The 11,259-nt window shown below is 40.3% G+C and overlaps 1 protein-coding gene across 1 annotated transcript in view; it reads left to right on the top strand.

The window, feature by feature from the left end:
- Nucleotides 1-9,232, top strand: part of LOC125485382 (adenosine deaminase 2-like) — an 11,832-nt gene extending 2,600 nt beyond the window's left edge. Inside the window, exons 2-4 of the mRNA XM_048607895.1 lie at nt 271-428; nt 3,768-3,970; nt 7,042-9,232. Of these exons, the coding sequence (XP_048463852.1) occupies nt 271-428; nt 3,768-3,970; nt 7,042-7,153 (473 nt within the window). The 3' untranslated portion in view covers nt 7,154-9,232. The remainder of the gene's footprint in view (nt 1-270; nt 429-3,767; nt 3,971-7,041) is intronic.
- Nucleotides 9,233-11,259: the final 2,027 nt, after the last annotated feature.

The following is an 11,259-nucleotide window of genomic DNA, read 5'->3' as shown; positions in this document are numbered from 1 at the left end:
TAGACCCGAAACGTCAGCTTTCCTGCTCCTCTGATGCTGCTTGGCCTGCTGTGTTCATCCAGCTCTACACCTTGTTATCTCTAATGTTTCAGATTGATAACCTTTGCAGACATTTATTGTTCCTGCTGCAGATTCTGGAAATTTGAAACATTTTGCTATTGTATTAGAATGATCTATGGCTTGCCTCATCCAGTGACCTCTGTGTAGTCAAATGGAGAAGAATATGTCTTTTAGTCGAAAATCTTTAATGCTTGCTGGTTTCCCTTACAGACTGGGAAGGCTTACATGTAGATGAAAACATTTTGGATGCACTGCTGTTGAACACAAGTCGAATAGGCCATGGCTACAGCATAAACAAGCGTCTTGCAGCAAAACAGTTGTCCAAAAAGCTTGAAGTGGCAATAGAAGTGTGTCCAATCTCAAACCAGGTGCTGATATAATGATTGTGCAAAACAAATTGAGTGAACAACAACACCTTTCTCCTCTAGGAACTGATGATTGTAAAATAAACTTTCAGCCTCTGTTCAAACAGTTAACTTTGGAAATGCTTACTGAACTGAAATGGGTATTTAAATGCAGCTATCTTGTCCAGATCATTTTTTATCACGTTGTTAGGATCAGTTCCAATAATAGCATTATGGTGGCTAATTTACTATCTCATGTGGTAGGAGAGGTTTCATTTCTCTGTCATTGTTGAATTAGATGTTCTCAGCCACAGACAGTATTCAGTATAGGAAAGCTCAACAGAAAAGCAAAGACATATTAAAAAATACCCAGGGAACATCTCTGCTTTTTTGCTTTTGCTAGTGAAATTGTCAGTGCACATATAAAGAATATTGAATGCTAAAAATTTTGCTGATTTTGCGTATCTAACTAGCTTTCACCATGTCCAGGGATGGGAAGTAGCTGACCGAATCATTCAGTATTTGAGTTCAAAATCTTGTTCATAAAGTTCCAGGATACATCTTGTTTTTTTCCACACTTTACCTGAACAGACTGAACTTTGCTTAAATCTTGTCGTGCATACATTCCTGAGGGTTCATATAGTATGTAAATATGAACGTACTACGGTTTTGGAGTAGATTTGTAGCTCGGGTTGTGGGTGTTGAGGTTGGTTGGCTCGTGGAACTGGTTTGTTGTTCCGCAGATGTTTCGTTACCGTGCTTGGTAACATCCTCAGTGCAGCCTCCAATGAAGCGTCGGTGTGTTTTCCCGCCTGGCTTTTAAACTCTGGGGTCCGTTGCGATGGATTGCCTCACTTCCGGGTTTCCTCCTTAGTGGAATGTATATGGGGTCGAGTTCAATGTGTTTATTAATAGCCTGCTTTGTGGAGTGCCATGCTGCCAGGAATTCTCGTGCTTGCCTCTGCCTAGCCTGTCCCAGGAACTTGGTGTTGTCCCAGTCGAAGTCGTGGTCCTCCTTGTCCATGTGGATTGAGATGAGTGAGTATTGGTCGTGTCTTTTTGTAGCCAGTTGTTGTTAGTTTCCTTCCTGTTTGTCCAATGTAGTGTCTCTCGCAGTCTCTGCAGGGGATCTTGTAGGTGACATTGGTCCTGTCCACGGCGGGGAGTGGGTCTTTAGTTCGGGTGAGCACTTGTCATAGGGTTGATGTGGGTTTGTGTGCCACTCTGATGCCCAGCGGTCGTAGAAGTCTTGTGGTAAGTTCTGACGTGTTCCTGATGTAGGGTAGTGTGATGAGTGTGTCGGGGCGTGTAGAATCTTTCTGATGCTGTTCCTGTAGGCATCTCCTGACCCAGTTCTTTGGATATCCATTACCCTTGAACACTTGGAAGAGGTATTCCTCCTCCTCTTGGCATAGTTCCATGTTGCTGCAGTGTGTTGTTGCCCTTTTAAATAGTGTTTGCATGCAGCTTCGTTTGTGTGTGCTGGGATGGTTACTATTGAAGTTCAATACCTGGTCTGTGTGTGTGGCTTTTCGGTGTACTTTCGTTTGCAGTTCCCCATTTGTCTTGCGCTCTACCATGATATCCAGGAATGGGAGTTGTTTGTTCTTCTCCTCCTCTCTGGTGAATTTTTTTCCTGTGAGGGTGTTGTTTATGAGTTTGTGTGTCTCTTCTAATGTGGTCCGTTTAATGATGACAAAGGTGTCGTCTACGTAGCGTATCCATAGTTTAGGTTGGATTTGCAGAAGGGCAGTCCTTTCCAGTCTTTGCATCACTGCTTCTGCTATGAGTCCGGAGATAGGCAATCCCATGGGTGTCCCGTTGATTTGCTCGTATGTTTGGCCGTTGAAGGTGAAGTGGGTGGTCAGGCATAGGTCCAGTAGTTTAAGCATGTTGTCCTTGGAGATGGTTTCACTGGGGTCGTGTTCTTGGTCAAGTAGTGTTGTCATTGCTTCCCTTGCTAGTGTTATGTCTGTTGACGAGAATAGGGCGGTGACATCAAACGATATCATGGTCTCTTCGTCCTCTATCTTTATGTCTTTGATGGAGTTGAGGAGTTCTTGGGCTGAGTGGATGGAGTGGGGTGATTTGTTGACTAGGTGCTTGAGTCTTCTTTGTAGTTCTCTGGCTAATCTGTGTGATGGAGTGCCTGGTAGGGAGACTATGGGTCTGAGGGGGACTTCCGGTTTGTGCACTTTAGGGAGGCCGTAGAATCAGGGTGTGTTATTTCCTTCGGGTTTCATTCTTAAGAAGTCTGCTTTGTTGATCTGTCCTGTTTGTTTAAGTCTTTGTAGCGTGTAGAGGATTTTGTTGCCTAGTTGTGGTGTCGGGTCAGTCTGTACTGGCCAGTATGTGTTCTCATTGGCGAGCAGTGCTTGTGCTTTGGAGATGTAGTCCTTTTTATTCATTATCACTGTCATGGGCCCTTTTGTCTGCAGGTAGTATAGTGATGTTCTTGTCCTTCTTTAATCCGTCCAGGGCTTGTCGTTCTGGTTAGTGTCGGGACTACCGTCTGTCTTATAGTTTGTTGTGTTTCTTTGTTGATATTGTTGGTCTTGAGTGTGGCTTCCAGTGTAGCTAGCCATTCCGTTTTGTTGGCATCCCTGTAGTTGTAGTTCAGAAGACTTCTACGACCGCTGGGCATCAGAGTGGCACACAAACCCACATCAACCCCACGACAAGTGCTCACCCGAACTAAAGACCCACTCCCTGCCATGGACAGGACCAGTGTCATCTATAAGGTCCCCTGCAGAGACTGCGAGAAACACTACATTGGACAAACAGGAAGGAAACTAACAACAAGAGTACATGAACACCAACTGGCTACAAAAAGACACGACCAATATTCACTCATCTCAATCCACATGGACAAGGAGAACCACGACTTCGACTGGGACAACACCAAGATCCTGGGAGAGGCTAGGCAGAGACAAGCACGAGAATTCCTGGAAGCGTGGCACTCCACGAAGCAGGCTATTAATAAACACATTGAACTCGACCCCATATACATTCCACTACGGAGGAAACCTGGCAATCCATCGCAACGGACCCCAGAGTTTAAAAGCCAGGCGGGAAAACACACCGACGCTTCATTGGAGGCTGCACTGAGGATGTTACCAAGCATGGTAACAAAACGTCTGCGGAACAATAAACCAGCTCAGCGAGCCAACCAACCTCAACATGAATGTACTACTTTTAATGCAGATGATGTTCCTTGCTTGGGAAAAATACTTCTAGACATAACTCAATAGCTAATAATCCAAAGGTACGCAATATCACCTTGTCTGTAATGGCCCTGATTGCCCATAATCAGGACTTAATTTACTGTCGTGCTAATGTTTTCTGTTGGTTTCTTTATTGTAGGTGCTTATGTTGGTGAGTAATCTACAGAATCACCCAGCTGCAGCCTTAATGGCAGAAGGTCATCCCATGATCATTAGTGCTGATGATCCAGCTGTTTTTGGGGCTCGTGGTTTGTCGTATGACTTTTATGAGGCTTTCATGGGAATAGGAGGTTTAAAAGCTGAGCTGACAACATTGAAGCAGTTGGCTCTGAACTCAATCAAGTAATTTTATAATTTGTTTCTTAAGTAGCTTTGTTCATGTCAGATATAAAGTCAATTAAAGATTCCACTATATCCCCCCCATCACTCAGCTCCTGGCCCACACAAGCTATCATTAGCTCATCTGTCCCCATTGTTCTCCATGAGTACACACCATGCTGACCAACTAATGCTTCAGCATCTAAGTTTGGTGACAAGTCATTTAATAAATTCATAGCATGATACATTTTGTTAGAGAATTTTCTTTCTCTGAAATGCAAACCATGTTCTTTTAAAAGATGAAAGAATTTCCATTTTAGTATTGCTTTTCATGGTTTCAGTTTATCCCAAGACATTTTATAGTGAATTATTTACTTTTTTGATGCTTTTTTACATGGGTGACGAACCAGCTTTTGTGGCTCATCCCTAATTGCCCTGGAAATGAGTTGCTTTCTGGATGATTGCACAAAACAGTTAAGAATACCACATTGCTGTGGATTTGGAGTCGTTTATTGTCCACACAGGATGGCAGTTTCCAAGCATGCACACTGTTGTTAAACATAGCAGCCATTCTGTCCCACAGATCAGTTTCTCTGCTTAGGTTTAGTGTTCAGTATTGATCAGGGCACAGGGGGCTACAGTCCCTTGTTTGTCTTTAAATAGTTGCTTGTAGAAGACAATGGTTTAATGATTCATTTAACATTCAGAATAACTGGCAATGTAGCACATTCAGTACTATCCTGAAACACCAGTTTAGATTATGTAGTCTGGACTGGGATTTGAACATGTGACTTTCTGAATGAAGATGAGTTCTACTACTGAGCTAAATTGACACCTCTTCACATTGATAGATTATGGTAGGCTGAGAGTTCAACTCACAACTAGTTGAAAAATGATAGCAGCATAACTAACGATTCCTGAATGTGCTACCAGCTTGTGAAAATATGTTTATGCACATTTTACATTGCTTGGTTAGGGAAAACACTGAAAGCCTTCACGAGCTTATTGCAAATTTGCAGTAGTGTCAAATTGCTATAAGTTTCTTTTGCTTATCTGGTAAAAATCATTTCATTCCCATTCTCTCTACCATTGATCAGTCTCTGAGACCACAGAAGGTGGATAAAATGACCATACAAAAGGCTACATTATTCTTTCAGTTAACTTGCCCAGAACTTCTCAGTTCAGTAACCTCCACCGTGGAAAGGAATAAAAACATTTTTGTTCAAACGTCATCGTCCTCACATAGATGTATATTGCTAGTCCTACTGTTATTCTCAATGGGTCGGAATTCTGGTATACATCACCACAAGAACATAGCTGGTCCACAATTTATCACAACTTCATTGTTGGATGCATTTTGGGGAATAGAATAGAACATGCTTTTATTGTCACGGGGAGCACTAAACAAATTATTTTCATGTGAATATTTATTTGAACGTGGGTTTACTTGCTATAGTGACTTCTGTGATGATATTATAACGTTACTTAAAAGAGAATTGAATGTATATTTAAAAAGGAAAACTTTTAAAGAATATGGCAAAAGAGCAAGGAAATAGCATTGATATGATTGCTTCCAATTGAAGATTTTATACTAACAGGCTATGTGACCTTCCAAACTGCACTTTTTATGTTTTTACAGCCCTTCCTTCTGTTGGTTGTTATGAATGTGAAGTTTTATAGAATGATTGATTGTTTTGGGATCTCTCATTAATCCATGGTAATATGGAGAAATGAAAAAGGTCTAAAGCAAAAGCAGTAATTGCTGGAGAAACTCACAGGTTTGACAGTTTCTGTGGAGAGAGAAACAGAGTTAAATCTTCAAGTCCAGTGACCCTTCTTCAGATCCAAAGAAATGAATTCTATCCAACAACAAGTCTGGGTGGCTTGGTTAGCACAGGACATGGGTGAGCTTCATAGACAGCAAGGTACAAACTTTTTGTACCTGACAGAAAGCTAGAGCAGCTGGTTTAATTATAGACAGGCCTTTGTGTCCTTCAAAGCACGTGTTCCTTATCTGTACCACCCCTACATACACAAATCGATTGGGAATCTACCCAAGGGTGAGTCCACTGTCTTTAGGTATTTTATGCTTGGTGATGCTTTAATTAGCTCAGATCCAGGTCTCTGCCCCCATTTTGAGAGGATGTCCCACCTTAAATTGCTTGATGGTCAATGCAATTGGATGAGAATTCTGTAGTAACATCCCAACAGAACTAGTATCAAACAGTGGCTACTACTGGGACTATAGCCGGAACCTGAAGAAGAGAATATCATGGCAGACAAACTGAAAATTAAGGAAAGAGTATGTCCTTCAGCAGAGTGCCTCTAATTGATGCATTGTGACCTTGGGAACATAGCACACACACATGCCCACATTGCCCAGTAAAACCTATTAGACTGACTACCTGTTTATAGTGGGCTGCTGACTGGTGTGGGCAAAAATATTGACTTGAATGGTGAGGGCCTCAGTTGGCCAAAAGTGGAGATGTTGGGGAGGTGGGGTGGAAACAGGCTGTTCAGTGTCGTTATTGCACCTACCGTGACCACTCTGTAAAATGCAAGATAGGTTGAGGCTGAGCAGTAAGGCACACGTTAAATTTTATGAGCCCCCTGCCTACTTCATCAAAGCCAGCAGGAAGGATAACCTCTAGTCCTATGTTGAGGTTTTTGGGCAATATGAGAGAGAAAAAGAGAGAGAGATCTCTCTGACTAATGTAGTTAACAGAAAGATTTAGGCACCACTGGCAAGCTCAGCATATGTTGTCCATCTGTAATTGCCCTTGAACTACGTGGCTTGCTAGATCATTTTGGAAGGACCAGTTACCTGCTAAGAAATATTAATTAATGTTGCTTTAGTTTTGTTACAGTAAAAGACTTAAAACTTGAAAACTTTATGTACTCTTCTTTTAAGTGGACACTGAGAAATTAAATATCTTTCAAATTGTTGCTTTCAATGGGGATTATGATATGGATCACACAAAAACAAGTTAGACAGTTTTCTACTTCTTGCATTTGTATGTCTACTTCTTTTGCCTAAAATTTATTATGATGAGCTGAATAGATATTTGATGCCTTTTTCTTTTGTTTTTTTCTAGCTACAGTGCTATGTCTGCCCAGATGAAAGCTGAAGCCATCAAACTCTGGCAAGAAAAGTGGGATCAGTTTTTGGATGTGGTGCTTCACATGTTCAACAGTGATGAGCTGTGAGAAAAGATTTTCTAATAGGGAGGTTTTGATGTTTTAAATTAATCCTTACTTAGAATAGGTTATCTGGCAGTCTTGATGTGGCTACGGAAGAAAATCTTGTATAGTGTGTTGCATGATCTCAGGACAACCCAAATATGCTTTACAGCCAATTAAGTTATTTTGGCATTCTTTATTATAATGTTGGATTCTATGAATATATCTTGTAAAAGTTGGTGCATATATATGTATTTGGGCCATGCTTTATATTCATTCAGAATATGTTTGCGAAGAATGATTTATACCAATTTGTGAATGTGAATTTTCTCTAGTAAGCTTAAAAAACAGCCATCCATCCTGATTCAGTTCCTGTTCCTACATAACTCTGATCTTGTACCATCAACCTTCTTGGCTCCAATGATAAGATCATAAGAAATAGGAGCAGGATTAGGCCATTCAGCCCATTGAGCCTGTGCCACCCTTCAAGGATATTGACCTTAACTCTATTTTTGTGGCCCTCCCCATAACCCTTGACTCCCCTTATCTAAACATCTGGCAATATCAGGACTAGCCTAAAGATTTGGAACTTTAGTCTTTTGCTAGTTTTGAAGCTGAAATTCCTTTTTACATCCGTTCGAAAGCAAAACTGACTGACCTCCACTTCCTTTATTCATTAACAGGTTGAGGGCATCGCTGGTTAGGCAGCGTTTATTGCCCATCCCTAATTGCCCAGAGGGCAGTTGAGAGTCAACCATATTGCTGTGGGTCTGGAGCCACATGTAGGTCAGACCAGGTAAGGATGGCAGTTTCCTTCCCTAAAGGGCATTAGTGAACCAGATGGGTTTTTCCCGACAATAGGCAATGGATTCATGGTCATCATTAGATTCTTAATTCCAGATATTTTATCAAATTTAAATTCCAACATCTGCCGTTGCAGGATTCGAACCCTGGCCCCCAGCATGTTATCTAGGTCTTTGGATTAACAGTCTAGTCATAATACCACTAGGCCCTACTACTTCCCCGCTGGCTCTGACACCATTTTGAAGTTTGAAGCTAAGAATCTTAGATGGCCCCCCAATCTGTTGTCTCGCTTCTCCCAATTAAAACATGCCCTTTTCTGAATTTTTATTCACATAAATAAAGATCTTAAAATCAAAATGCAATTGCATGATGATTGTCAAACCTCTCCTTGCCAATCTGTATTGGCTGCTTGTGAAATTTTATGTTGATTTTAAGGTTGGTATTTAAGATTTCATAGCCCTCATGGCCTCATACACACTTCATTTTCTCTCTTTCGGCCTTTTGTCTTTCAAAACAGCCTCTTGCATCAAACTGCTCCTCTAATGTTCCCTTACCTAACCTTACCCCCCTTGTAAATCTCTCTGCTATAGTGACAGCCTCCCTGCTTTGGAAAGCATTCTGAAAAGCCTAGTGGTCAACTCTGCTTTCAGCTACACCTTTCTATTATTTCCTTGTGTCCTCTCACACAGTATGCAATTTATTCTGCTACACTGCAAAATGTTTTTCTATTTACAAAACAGCAGTATAGAAATGCAAGATATTCAATGTAATAAGTTGTAAACTGAAACTGTTGACAACCTACACACCCAACAGTAAAATTACATCCTTGACCATTTAAAATTATGGACGAAAATATAAAAGGAAACAATTTTTGATTATCAGTTTGTTACACCAAGTTGTGTCAGGGATGTGTAGTAGCAATAGTGGAGAGTAGATGTTTAGCTGGTGAGTCTAAGCTAAAACTGGCATTGAAACATCATTGATCCTGATATGATTTTGCTGAGATGAAGTCATTTTAGATGTGGAAAGTTGTCATGCTTAAAAACAGAGAAACATTTTGGAATCTATTCTTGCACTCTATCTTGAACCATAATTATTTCTCAGATATTGATAATGTTAGCTCCATTTTTATGTATGGCTTGTGGAAAAGAAAGAAATGTTTAAATTCATTTATCCTGCCATTGACATTATTGAGAGGAATGTTCACTGTAAGAATGATCCTGTAACATGGCCCATGTAAGGTTATACACAACCTGCACTGTCACCATATTCAATAAAGTTCGCAGGTGTTTGCAGATTGAATACGTGTTGTTCTTTATGAAAACAATGATATAATGCTGTAGAAATTATATGCAAAATTTATCATGTATTTTAACAGCTGTTATATGCATTTGTAAATGCATGTGACTTTAAAGATGGGTGAAAGACTGACTGCATTATGTGTTAAATGTAATATAGTTGTCAAATAAAAGTTGCCAAAATCTTTCATTTACTACATAAATATTTGTGTAAGGGCTTTTACATGGCAGAGCAAAGATTCAGGTTCCTCATCATTTGTATTCAATTAGAATCTCTGCCATCTGCATGGATATCTATTCATCCCAGCAGGATAAGGAATTATTCATTCAGCTGAGTGTGAGGAACCTGATTAAATGACTACTGAGAAAGGGGCTCTGTAATATAAGTAATGAAACATTGCTCAAATGGACAGATTTTTTTTGAGTATTCACCGATATGGTAATAGGACTGTTGACAAGGTGAAATGTTACTGCTTGCTTATTAACATTACCACGAGGTGAAATGATTATGCAAGTCTGGCACATGAATATTGTGTCCAACTGCAGTATGGATTAGCATATGGCATGTTAGTTTAAAACTGAAAAACACTTAATTGTGCTTTTATGAACCATTTTGTGTCAATGGCACTAGACTGCTGGACTGCAATCGGATAGCACTCCCACCCCTGAATCTTTTACTTTATTTTTATTGAAGGTAAACTTCAGTTGAGTTGTACAACTCATCCCCAATGACTCTTTCTTTACATTTCATATTAACTGATAAAATAGATTTTGCTTTGCTTGAATATAGTTTACTCTTTTGAAATTCAGAAGACAGTGGCCTAGAAATTCAGTTGTGCTTTTTGGGTAATCCTATGTGATGAGAAGGAAACATACACTCATTGCTAGTTGGGAATGTACCGCCTGCTATATTGGTCGTAGCCAAAAAAATTGGAGTGTAGTACCGATGTCTGAAACATGCTTCAGAGGATTTAAGGACTGTGTGTAAACCCTTATTGTAAGATTAGTTTGTCCTGAGGCAATTGATCCCTCTCCAGAGAAATAGGCCTATCTGCAGCCTAATAGGTATCCTTCGATTTTTAAATATAGTGTGTTGTATATTGAAATTGGAGGAACAAAAATGCAGAGTCTTCACACCAATTTCAACAATCTCTGCTGCCTCTAAACCCAGTTTTCACCCTTCCACACTTTCATATCAACAGCTTTTCACAGCTCATCAGCTTGCTGGAATTGAGGCTAGAAGCCTAATAAGAAAAATTGAGGGGGAGAAGATATCTTTTTGAAATGACTACATAAATGATGGTATGCTCTTTTTAAAGTGATGCTTTAGAGAAATATTATTAACGTTGTTCATAACTGACAACGTGATAGAATGTAATGTTTGAAAGTGAGGTAGTTCATTCTGAAGCAAGGGCGTAAAATTTAAATAAGGAAAATTATGAAGGCATGTTGCGTAAATTGGCTGGGGTACATTGGGCAAATATATTAGAAGGACCCTTAGGAATACTAATATATAGAGGGATCTTGGAGTGCATTTCCATAGCTTCCTGAGAGTGGCAACACATGTGGATAAGGTGGTAAAGAAGGCATATTGCATGCTTGCCTTCATTCGTCAGGGTATTGAGTATAAGAGTTGATAAGTTGTGTTACAGCTGTATAAAAACATTAGTTAGGCCACATTTGGAATATTGGTGCAGTTCTCATCACCCAAGATAGTCTGTGGACGCATTGGAGAAGATGCAGAGGAGGTTTGCCAGGAAGTTGCCCGGACTGGAGTATGTTCACTATGAGGAGAGGTTGGACAGACTTGGATTATTTTCACTGTAACGTGTGAGGCTGAGGGGCGACCTGGTAGATGTATATACAGTTATAACAGTCATGGATAGAGTGGATAGTCAAAAGTCTTTTTCACAGGGTGGAACTGTCAGATACTAGTGGGGTTAAAATTGTTTCAGAGATAGTAGGAACTGCAGATGCTGGAGAGTCTGAGATAACAAGGTGTAGAGCTGGATGAACACAGCAGGCCAAGCA

The sequence above is a fragment of the Rhincodon typus genome, chromosome 18, assembly GCF_021869965.1.
Source record: "Rhincodon typus isolate 14 chromosome 18, sRhiTyp1.1, whole genome shotgun sequence".
NCBI lineage: Eukaryota > Metazoa > Chordata > Chondrichthyes > Orectolobiformes > Rhincodontidae > Rhincodon > Rhincodon typus.
Note: the sequence above shows the minus strand (reverse complement) of the source record. Positions and strands in the feature narration are given on the sequence as shown.